Raw genomic sequence first — 17,287 nt, 5'->3', positions numbered from 1 at the left:
AGCTAGGATTACATTATCTTTTGCTTCAATTTTTAAAAATTTCCTTTATGACTTAAGTTGTTAAACTTTTTTTCACATATTTATTAGCCATTTGTTCTTTTCAGAACTGTTTAATTCATTTGTCCATTTATTAATTGGGTTTTTTAAATTAAAGTTTGATTTTTGAACTCTTTATATATTCTGTATATTAATCCTTTACTAAATAGAGGGAATAGCTGGCAAAGTTTCTCTTATTCTCTATGCCAACTCTTTATTCCAGTAATTGTTTCATTTGAACATGAGGAATCTTTTTAATTTGATGCAATCCCATTTATCAGTTCTTCCTCTTATCTCTTGAGCAATTAGAGTTCTATTCAGGAAGTTGTAGCCTATGCCTACATCTTCCATTGTTTTCTCATAGCTGTTTTCAGAGTTCCAGGTCTTACATTAAGGTCTTTGATACATTTGAATTTGGTTTTTGTCAGGGTTCTACTTTCAGTCTTCTACATGTGGATATCCTTTTTAGCTTACAACATTTGTTCAAAAGGCTGTTTTTTTCTTATTCCTATTGAAAAATCTGATGGCTCTAATAGGGTGGATCTATTTCTGGGTCTTCTACTCCATTGGTATATATATCTGGTTTTGTACCACTATCTTGCTGTTTTTGTTAACTATGGATTGGCAGTTGAAGTTGAGATCATATATTGTGATACTTTCAGCATTACCCTTTTAATTTAGGATTACAGCTCAAATATCTCCCTTACTCCCTCCCTCAGTGGGACACGGTCTCACTAGGAAATGAGTCCAGTCAGTCAGTCCACTATTTGTGCTGCAATTCACATACTTTTAGGTTTCCCATTGTTGTTAGCATCACTGGTGCTTGCTACCTTTTCCAGCATCCCTTCTGTGGAGATGGAGTCTCTCAGTAGACTTTTCTGTCTGCACTGACCTGGAAACACAGGCCAATCTCAGTCTTCTGTGTACCTTAGGATGTCTTATGCCACTGTACCCAGCCTTGGGTTGAGAAAGAATCTCAATCTTTTTTTTTTTTTTTTGGCCAGTCCTGGGGATTCTGTCCTGAACAGCTTTTTCTGAGTAGGTTATTTGAGATAAGGGTCATTCACTTTCCTACCATAATCCTCACATCTCAGTCTCCTGAGTAGCTAGGATTATAGACATGAGCCACCAATACCTGGCTCAGTAACTTTTTTGCTTGAGCTGGCTGTGAACCTTCATTCTTGTCCTCTCAAGTAACTTGGATTATAGACATGAGCCACTGGTCCTCAACTAGCCCCAAATTTTTTTATTTTTAAATTTGTTTATTTATTTTTGTTGGTCGTGGGGCCTGAACACTGGGCCTGGGAGCTGTCCCTCAGCTCTTCAGCTCAAGGCTAGTGCTCTACCACTTGAGCCACAGCACCACTTCCAGCTTTTTCTGCTTATGTGGTGCTGAGGAATTGAACCCAGGGCCTCAGGCATGCAAGGCAAGCACGCTACCACTGAGCCGCCTTCCCAGCCCCTGGATTTTTTTTTTTATTATACTGGTGCCAGGGCTTGAACTCAGAGCCCAAACATATATATATTTCTTTCTTTTTCTTCTTTTTTGTTGGTTGTGGGACATGAACTCAGCCTATGCACTGTCCCTCACATCTTCAGCTCAAGGCTTGCAGCTCTACCACTTGAACCACAGTGGCACTTCCAGTTTTCTAATGGTTAATTGGAGATAGGAGTCTCACAGACTTTCCTTGCCCAGGCTGGCTTTGAGCCGCCATCCTCAGATCTCAGCCTCCTGAGTAGTAAGGATTACAGGTGTGAACCATTGGCACCCCGCTAAGCATATATATTTATTTGTGTCATTACTGGGGCTTGAACTCAGGGCCTGGGTGCTGTCACTGTGATTTTTTGCTCAAAGATAGCACTCTACCACTTGAGCCACAGCTCCACTTCTAGCTTTTTGCTGGTTAATTGGAAATAGGAATCCCACGGACTTTCCTACCCAGGCTGGCTTCAAACTGCAATTCTCAGATCTCAGCCTTCTGAGTAGCTTGAATTACAGACATGAACCACTGGTGCTCAACTGAAACATATTTTTAAAACCAAGGATCTTTTTTTTTTTTTTTTTTTTTGGGTCTGGTCGTGGGGCCTGAACTCTGGGCCTGGGCGCTGTCCCTCAGCTCTTCAGCTCAAGGCGAGCGCTCTACCACTTGAGCCACAGCGCCACTTTTTTCTTTTTGCTTATGTGGTGCTGAAGAATCAAACCCAGGGCCTCGAGCATGCAAGGCAAGCACTCTCCCACTGAGCCACCTTCCCAGCCCAAAACCAAGGATCTTAACCTGAAATAATTTATTCTTTAGACCTCTAAATTAGGTATTGACTAATACCATAAATGCTGTTGAAAAGAAATAAATAATGGCAAGACTATCTGGTGGCTTAATAGTTTCTTTTTATATACTTGAATAATTTGTGTACAATTTAGACCACTTGCCACTAAATGAACACTTCTCTCTTAATTTTACTTGTGTAACTTTATGTTCTTTTTTCTTAGGAGTCTCAGCAGTCCACTTTTGGCCCTGGAGAACAAAGTGAGTATTTGTTTTCCTCTTGTTTTTCAAAGTTGATCTCTTTATTGACCATTTGATTCACATGGCCTTGCCTTCTATTGCTTTAAATAATTTTTTGTGTGTATCTTACTCTAATTTTATGGCCTGCTAAGTGATACTGGGTTGAGCTGAATCCTAGTTTACTTAAAGAATCAAAAAGTGTTATGTAGGTTATTGGAAATCAAAATAAACTTTTGATAATTTGAACTAATATTTGGTAGTTCACTAATTCAGGTTAATGGACACCTCTTAAGCTCAAGAGCCGCCGTCCTTTCTACTTCATGTAGATACTTGGTTCTATGGTAGCAGCACTCTAGACAACAATTGAGTCATTTCGCTGGCTGCCCATAGCTCTTCTCATCCTATATCCGTGCCTCCTCCCCTTTTTTTTCTGCATCTTCTGGTCTGTTGTCTTCTACATATGATCTCTCTGAAGAACTTGAGTAGAAGATATCTTTTGGGGATTCATATGTGGTCCCAAAAAGATCTGTAAGATTAACAAGGTCAGGAAACACTGCAGTGTCTTAACTTTGCCAAGTAACTCCAATTATTTCGCAAATAACCTCTTAAGTAAGGTAGACAAACCAGTTTTAACGTATGTTGGGAAATGAAATGTGGAAGTTGTTTTTTTTTTTTTTTTAAACCTTTTGCTAGTTACCTTTAATTATCTTAATGCAAAGAGATAAAAACTAGAATAATAACTTTTTTTTTAGTAGGTCATGGAGCTTGAACTCGGCCTGGGCGCTGTCCCTCAGCTCTTTAGCTCAAGGCTGGTGCTCTGCCACTTGAGCCACAGTGCACATCTGGTTTTCTAAGTGGCTTATTGGAGATAAGAATCTCACGGATTTTTCCTGCCTGGGCTGGCTAGGATTACAGGTCTGAGCCACCAGCACCCAGCTCCAGAAGAATAACTTTTAATGTTAAGCTTTATCTGAGTATCTATTTCAGTTCCCTGGCTCTAGAAGAATAACTTTTAATGTTAAGCTTTATCTGAATATCTATTTCAGTACTATCTTTCAGCTATTGTTATAGAAAAAAAGGAAACAGACACTGGGTTTTTTTGTTGTTGAATTTTTTGGTGGGGGGAGGGGGTGAATTTTAGGGCATGCTGCAATTGAACCAGGACCTTGGGCATTCGTGCTAGGCAGTTGTTGTACCCCTTACACTGAGTCCTGGTCCTTAAGAAAAAAAAAGTTCTTAAGACAGAGTTTTGCTACCTTTGCCCTTACTGGCCTCAAATTTATGATCCTCTCTCTTGCTTTCAAAGTTGTCTGGATTATAGAAACCTAGCTGTTGTTAATATGCAGAGAATAGCTAGCTATAGATAAGAATATTTACATTTTCTCTCTTCTTTTAAGAATATCTTTTCTTATCACATTCCTACTGTCTCTCCCCAAAGCTAACTATAGCAAATGGTATCATAAGCTACATCTAGTCTTTATTACCTTGTGGCTTTCACTGAACTTCCTTTAAAGCTAGATTTCAGTATAAAGTACCTTGTTTTTATATGAAAATATCATACTTTAACTAGTCTTTGTTTTTGCTATTGAAACCATTCTGTTGTAAGCATTCGTGTGTGTTTATGTGTAAATATTCCTTCAGATACACCAGATGTATGTAAGGTATGTCAGTAGCAATATAGATACAGTATTGACAATGTTACATTGCTCTCTAAAAAGATTGTAAAGTTTATAGCCTGTGAACATGCTTGTTTCTATCACATGCCATATTATTGGACTTGAATGTGTTGCCATTTTGAGCATTGAACAATTATCTGTTGTGACTTATATTTCTTTGTGGTAAGACATTTTGCAATCTAAACAGTTAAATTCATTTTCTCATTTCTGCATTGTTTTTGTTCTAGAAAGATACAACCCTTCTACTAAAACTTCAAATGGTCACCAATCAAAATCGTAAGTTTCTTATTTAATGAGTTTGTCTTTTGGGCTGGTTACCTGTAATATCTGAATATGTTAAATAATATTTAGAAACAATTGATTTTTTGTTTATTTACATATTCACTTATTTGTATGCTTCTGGAGAGCAAGGTTAGTCCCTTGCACATGTTAGGCAAGTGCTTTACCACTTAACTACATCCTCAGACCCATTTGTTTATTTTTGAATGTAGACTAGAAATTGAACCCAGGATTTTGTGCATGCTAGACACCTACTTTACCTCTGAGCTATTTTCAAGTTAAAATACTACCCTTTGAAGTCAGAGGTAGGCAAACTTCTGTGTGAAGGGCCAGGTTTAGGTTTTCCGGGTCACTTGTTTCTGCCCTGAATATTGTATAAAAATGGCCATATGGACTTCTGTTTAGGCCTCTCTCTAGATCTAGAGTCTCCCTACTCTTTTATGGCTTCTCGTTCAATTTCAAATAAATTTACTATGTTTACCTAAAAAGAAAAGAAAAAAAATGACCATGGACTATATATAGGATTTTTTTCCCCTTTTGGTAGTGTGCTGGAATCAAATCCAGGACCTCATAAATGCTAGATAATCACTACTATTGAACTACATCCTGAGTCCTGTAAAACTTTATTACAAAGCAGTATTAAGCTAAATTTTGCTTGTGAGCCAGTTTGCCTACCCCGGTTCTTAGCTCAGAGTTTTTCCTCACCTCTCAGAGGTAGAAAATGGTGTGTGTATTTTCTTTTTTATTATTATTATTATTTTATTTTATTTTTTGCCAATCCTGGGGCTTGAACTCTGGATCTGGGTGCTGTCCCTGAGCCTCTTTGACAAAGGCAAGTTAGTGCTTTACCATGTGCTCCACAGTACCACTTCTGGCTTTTTCTGTGATTAATTGGAGATAAGACTCATGAACTTTCTGGCCCGGGCTGGCTTTGAACTGTATGATCTTCACATCTCAGCCTCCTGAATAGCTAGCAGTACATGCATGAGCCATTGGAGCCCACCTTGGATGTTTGTATGTTCATCATTCATATTTAATCATGAAATTATAGACTAGGTTTGACAGCTGCAGGAGTACAGGTAGGTAGGGCAATTGAAGTCTGACCCTAACTCTAGACAAAGACACAAGATCCTTTTTTGTTGTTGTTGTTGTTGGTCAGGTCGTGGGGCCTGAACTCTGGGCCTGGGTGCCATCCCTCAGCTCTTCAGCTCAAAGCAAGCGCTCTATCACTTGAGCCACAGCACCATTTCCAGCTTTTTCTGCGTATGTGGTGCTGAGGAATCGAACCCAGGGCCTCATGCATGCAAGGCAAGCACTCTACCGCTGAGCCACCTTCCCAGCCCAAGATCCTTTTGAAAATAACTAAAGTACAAAGATGTGGGGGCCATGAATCAAGTGTTAGAGCATCTGCCTGTCAGGCCTACAGCATTGGGTTCAAATCCCAGTTCTTGGAGGGGAAAAAAAGTTTGTTTCCTTTTTAAAAAATTGTTATTGGCGGGGCTGAGAAGGTGGCTCAGTGGTAGAGCGCTTGCCTTGCATGCATGAGGCCCTGGGTTCGATATCTCAGCACCACATAAGCAGAAAAAAAAAGCTGGAAGTGGCGCTGTGGCTCAAGTGGTAGAGCGCTAGCCTTGAGCTGAAGAGCTGAGGGACAGTGCCCAGGCCCAGAGTTCAGGCCCTACGACCGGACCCAAAAAAAAAAAATTGTTATTGGGGGCTGGGAAGGTGGCTCAGTGGTAGAGTGATTGCCTTGCCTGTATTCCTCACTATCACATAAGCAGAAAAAGCCAGAAGTGTTGTTGTAGCTTAAGTGGTAGAGTGCTAGCCTTGAGCTCAAGAGCTGAGGGACAAGGCCAGGCCCAGAGTTCAGGCCCCACAACCAACCAAAAAAAAAAAAAAAAATTGTTATTGGAAGCTAGGCGCTGGTGGCTCATGCCTGTAATCCTAGCTACTCAAGAGGCTGAGATCTGAGGATTGTGGTTCAAAGCCAGCCTAGGCAAGAAAGTCCATGAGACTCTTGACTCCAATAAACCAATAGAAAACCAGTAGTGGTGCTGTAGCTCTCAAGTGGTAGAGAGCTAGCTTTGAGCTGAAGAGCTGAGGAACAGCCCTCAGGCCCACAGTTCAACCCACAACTGACCAAAAAAAAAAAAAAAAAAATTGTTATTGGACTGGTAATGTGTCTTAGTGGTAGAGTGCTTGCCTATGATGCATGAAGCCCTGGGTTTGATTTCTCAGTACCACATAAACAGAAAAAGCCATCAAGCCCCAGGACTGGCAAAAAAAAAAAAAAAAAAAAGTTATTATAGGGCTGGGAATGTGGCTTAGTGGTAGAGTGCTTGCCTCACATGCATGAAGCCCTGGGTTTGATTCCTCAGTACCACATACCCAGAAAAAAAACCAGAAGTGGTACTGTGGCTCAAGTGGTAGAGTGCTAGCCTTGAGAAAAAACAAAGTCAAAGTCAGGGGCAGTGCCCAGGCCCTGAGTTCAAGCCCCAGGACTGGCAAAAAAAAACAAAAACAAAAACAAAAACATATATTAAAGGTAATGTACAGCTGGGCACCAGTGGCTCACACTTATAATCTTAGCTACTCAGTAGGCTGAGATCTGAGGATCGCAGTTCAAAGCCAGCCTGGCAGGAAAGGATGTGAGACTTACCTCCAGTAAACCACTCAGAAAACTGGAAGTGGTGCTGTGGCTCAAGTGGTAGAGCACTCACCTTGAGCTGAAATGCTGAGGGACAATGCCCAGGCCCAGAGTTTAAGGCCCATGACCTACAAGACCTACAAGAAAATAAAAAAATAAAAAAATAAATAAAATAAAGGTGATGTACAGAAGAGTTACAGTTACATAAGTTAGGTAAAGAGTACATTTCTTTTTGGACGTTGTCACCCTTTCCCTTGCTCTCTCCCAGTTTTCACCTCTCATTCCCACCAATAAGTTGTATAGTTCATTTTCAACACAGTGTCTAGTGAATATCACTGTTTCCTTTTTTCACCTTTTGTCCATTTCTGTGAAAAAAAGTAATTTTTTAGGACAATATTCTTTCTAATAGGCCTTCCATGTAACTAGGAAATATTGTATATTTAAGCAACAGAGTTTGTATTGGCTCTTATTTTTATTTTATAGGAGATGCAGAAATATGCATCACAGTATATAGGGTCTTTAGATGATAATAAATTCCAGCATGGGGTCACCACTTGAATTCCAGAGATCACAAATTAACTTACTGAAGCCAGGTGCTGGTGGCTCACGCCTGTAATCCTAGCTACTCAGGAGGATCGCAGTTCAAAGCCAGCCCGGGCAGGAAAGTTCGTGAGACTCTTATCTCCAATAAACCGCTAGAAAACTGGAAGTGATGCTGTGACTCAAGCGGTAGTGCGCTCTCCTTGAGCTGAAGAGCACAAGGACAGCGCCCAAGCCTAGAGTTCAAGCCCCACGACCGACAAAAAAAACACAAAAAACAAAACACAAATTAACTTACTGAGGAGATATCAAAGGTCTAAAGAAAGTGGCCACGATTCCAGCTTTCTTTGCTATAGCCTCAAATGGCACTGACTAGACTGGTATCTTCTTTAGTTGAACAAAGAGAAGGACTGAGAATGAAAATATATAAATACACATACTTCCCCATATACTACTGAAAAATTCAAACTCTATTTCCATTATATTTCCATGCAAAGAACTAATGCTACCTACCATATATGTGCCTATTGCTTTGGTTGCTGAGGGAACAAAAGCATTGAGGACCTGGAGCAGTCTGGTAAAAGCTTTGACATATTCACATATGTAAACAGTTTCATTGAGTTGCCATTATTAAATCATAAGGGCTTAGAGAACTCACAAGTTGGTTCATTTCCTTACAGGAAATCAGTCCTACAGATGCACTAAGCCCTTGTCCAAAGGAAAACTCTTTTTTATTTCCATCCCATTGAATTGAGCCAGTTTAAAACACCTTTTATAATAATATATCCATCTGGTTACTTTATTTCCAGGTGATCTTTTGTATATTTCTTGGAATTTGAGGTCAGATGTAGAAATGCAGGTTAAAGTTTGAGGGAAAATACAAATAGTTATTGGAGTAAAAGAAGATTTCCTTCCTACTAATTGAAGACTGATGAAATTTTAAAAGGAAAGGTAATGGAACTACTAATAATGAGAAATTAAATATTTTTCTAGTTGCATTTCTCTCCTAAACTTTGTGTTAATTTTTTCTCTTCTTAGAAAGGAGTGTTTTGTAGTTTGTTACTGTGATTTTTAAAGTTTAATGGTTTGATTTTTCTGACTTCAAAGAAAATATAAAATTTAATTTTTATCTTCAGAAACAGATTCCAGAAGCTGTTAGCTTATAGAAACTCTTCCTTTTTTAAAATTGATTTAAAGGGGCTGGGAAGGTTGCTCAGTGGTAGAGTGCTTGCCTTGCATTCATGAGGCCCTGGGTTCCATTCCTCCGGAAGTGGCGCTGTGGCTCAAGTGGTAGAGCGCTAGCCTTGAGCTGAAGAGCTGAGGGACAGCGCCCAGGCCCAGAGACTGGACCCAAAAAATAAATAAATTGATTTAAAAAGCCAGGAACCAATGGCTTATACTTGTACAGTCCTAGCTACACAGGAGGCTGAGATCTGAGGATCGCCATTTCAAGCCAGCCTGGCCAGGAAAGTCTGTGATACTCTGATCTCCACTACCAAACAAACAAAAAGCCAGAAGTGGAACTGTGGCTCAAAATAGTACATCTCTAGCCTTGAGCAAAAAAGCTGAGGTACAGCACCCCGGCTCAGAATTCAAGTCCCAGTTGATTTCTGCTAATTTCTCACCTCAAACTGTTATTTCTACAGAAGGTACTCGTCTTTCGTAACAAGGCATTTATAAAGTTGGCTCTTAGGAGAAGAACAAATGCCTATATGCATGTGATCAGATAAAGTAGAACGTTGGCTCTTAGGAGAAGAACACATGCCTATATGCATGTGATCAGATAAAATAATATTTATTGAAATGAAATACAGGAAATGGAAACAAAAAATTTTTCTTTGTTGCTGTTTTTGTTTTCTTTTTGTCTTGTTTGTTTCTCTGACTTTGGGAGGGCAAGGATAAAGGGTAAACAAAAGGAGCAGTTGTATTCACTAGACACTATGTTGAAAATGAACTACACAGGTTCTGGGTGGGGAAGGGAGGGAAAAACTGGGGAAGAATGAGGAAAGAAGTGACATGGTCCAAAAAGAAATGTACTCTTTACCTGACTTATGTATCTGTAACCCCTTCATACATCATCCTTATAATAATAATAAAAATTAAATAAAAGTAGGACTTTGGCTTAGGAAATTGTGTCCTTAAGGTACTGACAATTACCTATTTAACAATTGTATCAAATCTTCATGGAACATTGGAGGTATAATTAAGCTTAGAGCTTCCAAATTCTTTAGAATTAGAGCTTTAAAGTGTGTGTGTGTGTGTGTGTGTGTGTGTGTGTGTGTGTGTGTGTGTGTGTGTGTGTGTGTGTGTGTGTGTGTGTGTGTGTGTGTGTGTGTGTGTGTGTGTGTGTGTGTGTGTGTGTGTGTGTGTGTGTGTGTGTGTGTGTGTGTGTGTGTGTGTGTGTGTTGGAACTTCAGATTGAACTCAGGGCCTTGCAATTGCTAGGCAGATCTACCACTTAACCATGACAACATGGTTAAATTCTTATGAGTTTTTTATTTCATAACCAGATAGAGTAACACTGCTTTTATATGTATGTATGTATGTGTATATGTATCTGTGTGCACACACACAGGTTGGCATTTGCCAAAACAGTGATTATTTCTAGAATTATTGGTAGGATGTATGTGGGTATGGGTGTGGGTTGGGTGTACTGGGGCTTGAACTCAGAGCCTGAGCACTGTTCCTTAGTTTTTTCCGCTCTAGGTTGGAGGTTGGTACTCTATCACTTGAATCACAGCTTCACTTTCTGAATTTTTGGGAGTCTCACAGACTTTTACTGCCTGGGCTGGCTTTGAACCCCGCAATCCTCAGATCTCAGCCTCCTGAGTCATCAGTATTACAAACATGAGCCATCAATGCCTAGGCATTGATAGAATTATTGATATTTAATACTTTGTCATGCCATGATAAACTGTTCCCAAAATAATAATATTCTTTTTTGCTTTTTTTCCTCTAGTATGTTAAAAGATGACTTAAAACTAAGCAGCAGTGAAGACAGTGATGGGGAACAGGTGTGTGTGCTATAGAGTTTTACCAATGTCATACATATTTTTTATCATGTTTTATAAAAATTGAATAATAGATATATAGTTCATTTGTATAAAATAATTTCCTAAACTTTATAAGCTTTTTGATGTTAGAGTGTTGTAATTTTCTGCTCTTTTGTGTGTGTGTGCTGGTACTGGGGCTTGAACTCCAGGCTTGGAACTCTCATTTGACTTTTTTATTCACAGCTAGTGATTGAGCCACACCTCCACTTTAGGCTTTTTATTGGCTAATGGCACATAAGAGTCTGCTCAGGCTGCCTCTGAACCTCTCTCCTCATATCTCAACCTGTGGAATAGCTGGGATTATAGGCATGGGCCAATGGTACCTAGTTCTGCTCTTTTAATTCCCATTATTTTTAAAAATTGACTTTTCCTTAACATTTACTGTGGATCAGAATGTACTCATGAAGCAGGTTATTGACAAGAAAAAATATTAACAAACTTTAAAAAAAACTTATCCTCTAAAGATAGTATACTATTTTATTCACTATATTAAGTTTACATTAATCCATGTTAGAGAAGCCAATTTTTAAGAATTCAGATACTCATATTTATATTAAGTATTCTTTCACAAATTTCCTTCTTACATTTTAATTGTAGGATTGTGATAAGACAGTGCCAAGGAGTACACCAGGAAGGTAAGTTTCCTTTTATTTTCTGTTTTATTTGAAGTACTAATGTCAATCAAATTAACATTGTAGTGATATATAAAACAAGTATGCCTGGGCACCGATGGCTTATGCTTATAATCTTAGCTACTCAGGAGGCTGAAATCTGAGGATCATGGTTTGAAGCCAACCTAGGCAGGATGACTCATGTCCAATTAGCCACCAGGAAACTGGAAGTGGTGCTATGGCTCAAAGTGGTAGAGTACTAGCTTTGAGCGAAAAAGCTCAGGGTTAGCAACCAGGCCCTGAGTTCAAGCCCCCCCAAAAATAAAAAGTATGATCAGATGTGATGATAATTGTACTTTCTGTTAATTAACCAAAAGTCATTAAACTGTCCACTTAACCTGGATTAATTCTGTGGTATTTAAATTACACCTCAGACTATTTTTCAAAATAATACCAAGATATCACATCAGAAGCAGTTGGGGCTGCCCACTTGCTAGACAAGCATCTTAGCACTTCATCCATACCTTCAGTCTTCTGTTCTTGGACCGGTTTTTTTTTTTTTTGGGGTCCGATCGTGGAGCCTGAACTCTGGGCCTGGGCACTGTCCCTCAGCTCTTCAGCTCAAGGCTAGCGCTCTACCACTTAAGCACAGCGCCACTTCTGGCTTTTTTCTTTTTTCTTTTGTGGTGCTGAGGAATGGAACCCAGGGCCTCATGCCTGCACGGTAAGCGCTCTACCACTGAGCCACCTTCCCAGCCCTTCTTGGACTGTTTTTAAGGTAGATCTCACTTTTTGTCCAGGCCAGCCAAAGCTGTGGTTCTCTTATTTATATTTCCTATGTAACCAAGATCACAGTTGTGTACTCAGTTCTATTGGTTGAAATGGGATCTCATAACCACTTTGACTGAGCTGGTATCAAACCTCAATTTTGATTTCTACTTCCTGAGTTCCTAATGATTGCCAAAACAAGCCACCTTGCCAACTAACATAAGAAACTTTTTGTTGTTGTTGTTGTTTGCCAGTCATGGGGCCTGAACTCAGGGCCTGGGCTCTGTCCCTCAGCTCTTCGGCTCAAGGCTAGCACTCTACCATTTGGGCCACAGCACCGCTTCCAGCTTTTTCTGCTTATGTGGTGCTGAGGAATCAAACCCAGGGCCTCATGCATGCAAGGCAAGCACTCTACCACTGAGCTACCTTCCCAGCCCCCATAAGAAACTTTTTAAGGAAAATTATTTTATTTTATAGTGAAGTCTATATTGTAGAATTGTAACAGCTTATGTAAAGATTGTACATAAAGTTACTTTTCAGATTTGAATGTTTCCCTGTTGCCACTATATAAGAATCTTTTGGTCATTTTATGTTTTGTCTCCTTCAGTAACTCTGAACCTTCCCATCATAATAGTGAAGGAGCAGATAACTCCAGGGAGGATTCTAGCAGCCACAGTGGATCTGAAAGCAGCTCTGGATCTGACTCAGAGAGTGAAAGTAGTTCCAGTGACAGTGAGGCAAACGAGCCATCCCAGAGTGCGTCTCCGGAGGTGAGAAGGGAGCTTATGGGATGTTCTCATCAGGCCATGGGCAATGTCCATTTAAGATAGGGTTCAAATGTAAAAGGAAAAGGGAAAAGATTTCTTAGTCTGACAAAGGCCATTGAACTATATATATGTTTTAGAGAAAACTTAAGTATTTTGATTTCCTTAATTTGGGCATACATTTTTTTCCCCTAGGTTAGTAACTGTTTTGAGTTCAGATTGTCTACAGGCCTTTCTGTTGACTTTTAGATTATTCTTTATGTCTCAATATCAGAATTCACATTCTGTAGTTATTCTGAATAAAATGACCTTATATGACATAATTATACCTAAATAAAATAAAATTACAAAACTTTCTTGTTACCTACATTGTTCACTTCTTGGAATTAAATGCAATACATAATTTTTTTTAAAAAATCAGTCATAGGACTTGAACTCTAGGTCTCGGTGCTATCCCTGAGCTCTTCAGCTCAAGGCAAGTGCTCTGCCACTTGAGCCACAGCACCACTTCTGGTTTTTTGAGTGGTTTATTGGAAATGAGAGTCTCACAGACTTTCCTGCTCAAGCTGGCTTTGACCCGTGATCCTTAGAGCTCAGCCTCCTGAGTAGCTAGGATTACAGGCGTGAACCACTGGCACTGGGCTCATAATATTTAAAAAAAAAAAAAAAGATACCACAATGTTTTATTAGAACAATCATTAGTATATAGTCATTTTTCATAATTCCTTTCGAGTTAGACTCCTTACAGAAATATTTGATAAAGGCCACATGCAATATTTTAAGTTTACTTGAGTTATTAGAGATAATGATGAATATTTCACCCCATGCTTTGGTCTTAGTTAGAACTTTGAAAAGCACATGCTTTTGTTAACTTGGGCTTTACATTTTTTTCCCCTCTCCCTTGACTTTGTGAAGAAGAAAGCTTCAATGTTGAGAAAACCATACGTTTTTCTGTTTTTCAGCCCGAACCACCACCAACAAACAAATGGCAACTTGATAATTGGTTGAATAAAGTGAATCCACATAAAGTGTCACCAGCTTCCTCTGTAGATAGTAACATACCATCATCTCAAGGCTACAAAAAAGAAGGCCGAGAACAGGGCACTGGGAGTAGCTACACTGATCAGGGTGGGCCTAAAGAAACAAGTTCTGCTACTCCAGGACGAGACTCCAAAACTGTCCAAAAGGGATCGGAAAGTGGGCGCAGCAGGCAGAAATCTCCTGCACAAAGTGACAGCACAACACAGAGGAGAACTGTAGGCAAAAAACAACCCAAAAAAGCTGAGAAAGCAGCTGCTGAAGAGCCTCGTGGAGGGCTAAAGATAGAAAGTGAGACCCCTGTAGACATGGCTACTAGCATCCCCTCCAGCAGACACAAAGCAGCCACCAAAGGCTCAAGGAAGCCGAATATTAAAAAAGAGTCCAAATCTTCTCCTCGGCCTACAGCAGAGAAAAAGAAATATAAGTCAACAAGTAAATCTTCCCAGAAGTCACGGGAAATCATAGAAACAGATACATCATCCTCAGATTCGGATGAAAGCGAGAGCCTTCCCCCTTCTTCACAAACTCCTAAGTACCCTGACAGCAATAGGACTCCTGTTAAGCCCTCCTCTGTGGAGGAAGAAGATAGTTTTTTTCGGCAACGAATGTTCTCTCCTATGGAAGAGAAGGAACTCCTTTCACCCCTCAGTGAGCCTGATGACAGGTATCCACTTATCGTGAAGATTGACCTGAATCTCTTGACTAGAATACCAGGAAAGCCTTACAAAGAAACAGAGCCACCCAAGGGGGAAAAGAAAAATGTGCCAGAAAAGCACACAAGAGAGGCTCAGAAGCAAACTTCAGAAAAAGTTTCTAACAAAGGCAAGAGGAAACATAAGGTTTGTGACTTTTTTATGATTATTATTTATTTTAGAATCTGAAGTGCTGTAGAAATCTCAGACCCAAAATGCCAAGTAGGTTAAAAACTATAAGTGAACATAGGGGATGAGCCCAAGGCCCTGTTGAAAATGAATATGAATAGTCTGTTGAGGACTTATCTCCCTCAGGAAAGCAAGATGATAATTAAATAAGAAATAACCTGGGGCCCCTGTTTCAGAGTATGTGGTACCCAGAGAAAGGAGAAAGAAGTGCTAACACTGTAAATTGCCCTTTATAACATTATTGAAGGCTTAGTTGGGAGTGGTATTAGTTAGCCATTCTCTTCTATGTGACATTCAAATTAAGTCACAGTTAAGATTACTGGTTAATTCTAAAATTGGTGTCAGTGATGTTGTACAACTCTGTAAATGCACTAAATGGCATAGAATTTTGTACCTTTCAAGAGTGGAGTTTACCGTATATGGATTAAATCTTGTTTGTAATTTGTGGATACCTCCTCTTTCAAAACCATTATATACAGAAGATATTGTACAAGAGCATAGAAAATCTGTTTCAGCATTTGGGTTCTGTGTATCTAACATAATCAACCTTTCTCAGACTTAAGACCTTATTTATTATACATTGTTTAAATTGTCCACTTCTCACCTTCTATATGAGATTTTATCAGGGATCGACTGTTTGGGGATTTCTAGTGGTAAAAGCTGGTTAGATGGGGAAAAAAAAAATCAGACATAGTATCTGCTGTTTTCGGTTTTTTGTCCAGAATGAAGATGATAGCCGAGCCAATGAGAGCAAAAAACCCAAAACAGAAGACAAGAATTCATCCAGCCACAAGACGCCCAGCAGCAGAGAGTATGTCCCCCAACATTTTGCATGTCAGTTTTAACCTTTGTGGATCACTGGGTACTTTTTAAGGACCTTTTATAGTGTTCTTTTTATTAGTAATCGATTTTGATATACATTCACAACATACATATACTAAACAGTGGGAGTTTTTTATTTTAATTTATAGGGATTGAAAGCATTTAACATTCAGCTGCTTTTTCTCACTTTTTTTTTTCATGGAGTAAGGGTGAGTATGGAGTAAAAGAGTTGTTACTTTTGTATCACTTGTGTGTATGTTTTTGTTTAATTTGTAACAAAGACTTAAGACAAGTGCAAACAGTAAATCCTCTTTTGCAACCCAGAACTCATTGTTGAGTATGAACTGTTGTACAAGTAAGAAGGAATATTAGCCAGGCACCAGTGGCTCACACCTGTCATCCTAGCTACTCAGGAGGCTGAGATCTGAGAATAGCAGTTCAGAGGCAGACCAGGCAGGAAAGTCTGTGAGACTGATCTCCAGTGAACCACTAGAAAACAAAATGGCGCTGTGGCTGAAGTGGTAGAACACTCACCTTGAACTGAAGAGCACAGGGACAGCACCCAGGCTCAGAGTTCAAGCCCCAAGACCAGAAAAAAAAAGAAGAAGAAAAAAAGAAGGAATATGATTCCTACAATAGTTGGTAATGTGGGGATTCTTTTTTCTTTTTCTTTTTCGGGCAGTTGTAGGGCTTGAACTCAACCTGGGCGCTGTCCCTCAGCTCTTCAGCTCAAGGCGAGCGCTCTTATCACTGGAGCCACAGTGCCACTTCTGGTTTTCTGGTGGTTTATTGGAGTTTCACGGACTTTCCTTCCCGGGGCTGTCTTTGAACCACAGTCCTCAGATCTCAGCCTCCTGAGTAGCTAGGATTACAGGTGTGAGCCACCAGCACCCGGCAATGTGGGGATTCTTTAACTCATACAGCTTCACTCAGAGAATAAAATTGATGTAAAAGTTAAAGGAAAAAAAAGGTTACTTTCCGGGTAGATGTAGATGGCAAGCTTTATAAAACTTGAAAAGACCAATTGCTAACTTAGAGCATTAATATTTTTCCAAAATACCTATTTACTCATTCATCATCCACCTTTCATTTATTAAGTACTTACTATTTGCTAAGTCATGTTTTAGGCACTGGATATACAATTGAATAAAGACAAAGATTAAGGGAATAGGGAGAGGAAAAAAAGACAAAGAAGCTCATCTCATAGAATTTACAGTCTCATTATATGTTGTAACAACATATCTTAGTAATCAGATGGGGTTGGGGCTAAATTTTTCTTGAAAATAGGCAAAGAAAAATGGAAAAATATATCACCCCTGCACCCCAGAAAATGATTTTGTTTGCTTTGTTTGGCAGATCATCTAAGCAGAGTGCTGCAAAAGAAAAGGACTTGTTACCTTCACCTGCTGGGCCTATTCCTTCAAAAGAGTCAAAAACGGAGCATAGCTCTCGGAAGAGGACTATTAGCCAGTCTTCTTCCTTAAAGTCAAGCAGTAATAGCAACAAGGAAAATAGTAGCAGCAGCAAAAGCAGTTCCTCCGCATCAAAACAGAAAAAGACTGAAGGGAAGACTTCCAGTAGTTCTAAGGAAGCTAAGGTATGGTGTTGAGGACTAAGCTTCTGAAAATCATCTTTGTTTTTATTCTGAGAATGGGACTCTGATGC

At 39.5% G+C, this 17,287-nt stretch overlaps 1 protein-coding gene and 1 non-coding gene across 7 annotated transcripts in view; both read left to right on the top strand.

Annotated features, from left to right (window-relative positions):
- Positions 1-17,287, top strand: part of LOC138808210 (AF4/FMR2 family member 4-like) — a 64,954-nt gene that overhangs the window by 30,971 nt on the left and 16,696 nt on the right. For 5 of the 6 annotated variants that reach the window (XM_069994195.1, XM_069994196.1, XM_069994199.1 and 2 more), the window contains 8 exons: positions 2,525-2,561; positions 4,444-4,492; positions 10,642-10,696; positions 11,333-11,370; positions 12,722-12,884; positions 13,841-14,758; positions 15,523-15,611; positions 16,979-17,219. In XM_069994195.1, coding sequence (XP_069850296.1) covers positions 2,525-2,561; positions 4,444-4,492; positions 10,642-10,696; positions 11,333-11,370; positions 12,722-12,884; positions 13,841-14,758; positions 15,523-15,611; positions 16,979-17,219 — 1,590 coding nt within the window. The remainder of the gene's footprint in view (positions 1-2,524; positions 2,562-4,443; positions 4,493-10,641; positions 10,697-11,332; positions 11,371-12,721; positions 12,885-13,840; positions 14,759-15,522; positions 15,612-16,978; positions 17,220-17,287) is intronic. The other variant, XM_069994198.1, reaches the window with a different exon arrangement.
- LOC138808226 (small nucleolar RNA SNORA40) lies at positions 15,865-15,992 on the top strand. The gene has a single exon (XR_011366445.1). It is a non-coding gene; the product is annotated as a small nucleolar RNA SNORA40 (small nucleolar RNA).

The sequence above is a fragment of the Dipodomys merriami genome, unplaced genomic scaffold, assembly GCF_024711535.1.
Source record: "Dipodomys merriami isolate MVZ:Mamm:240054 unplaced genomic scaffold, mDipMer1.0.p SCAF_447, whole genome shotgun sequence".
Lineage (NCBI taxonomy): Eukaryota > Metazoa > Chordata > Mammalia > Rodentia > Heteromyidae > Dipodomys > Dipodomys merriami.
Note: the sequence above shows the minus strand (reverse complement) of the source record. Positions and strands in the feature narration are given on the sequence as shown.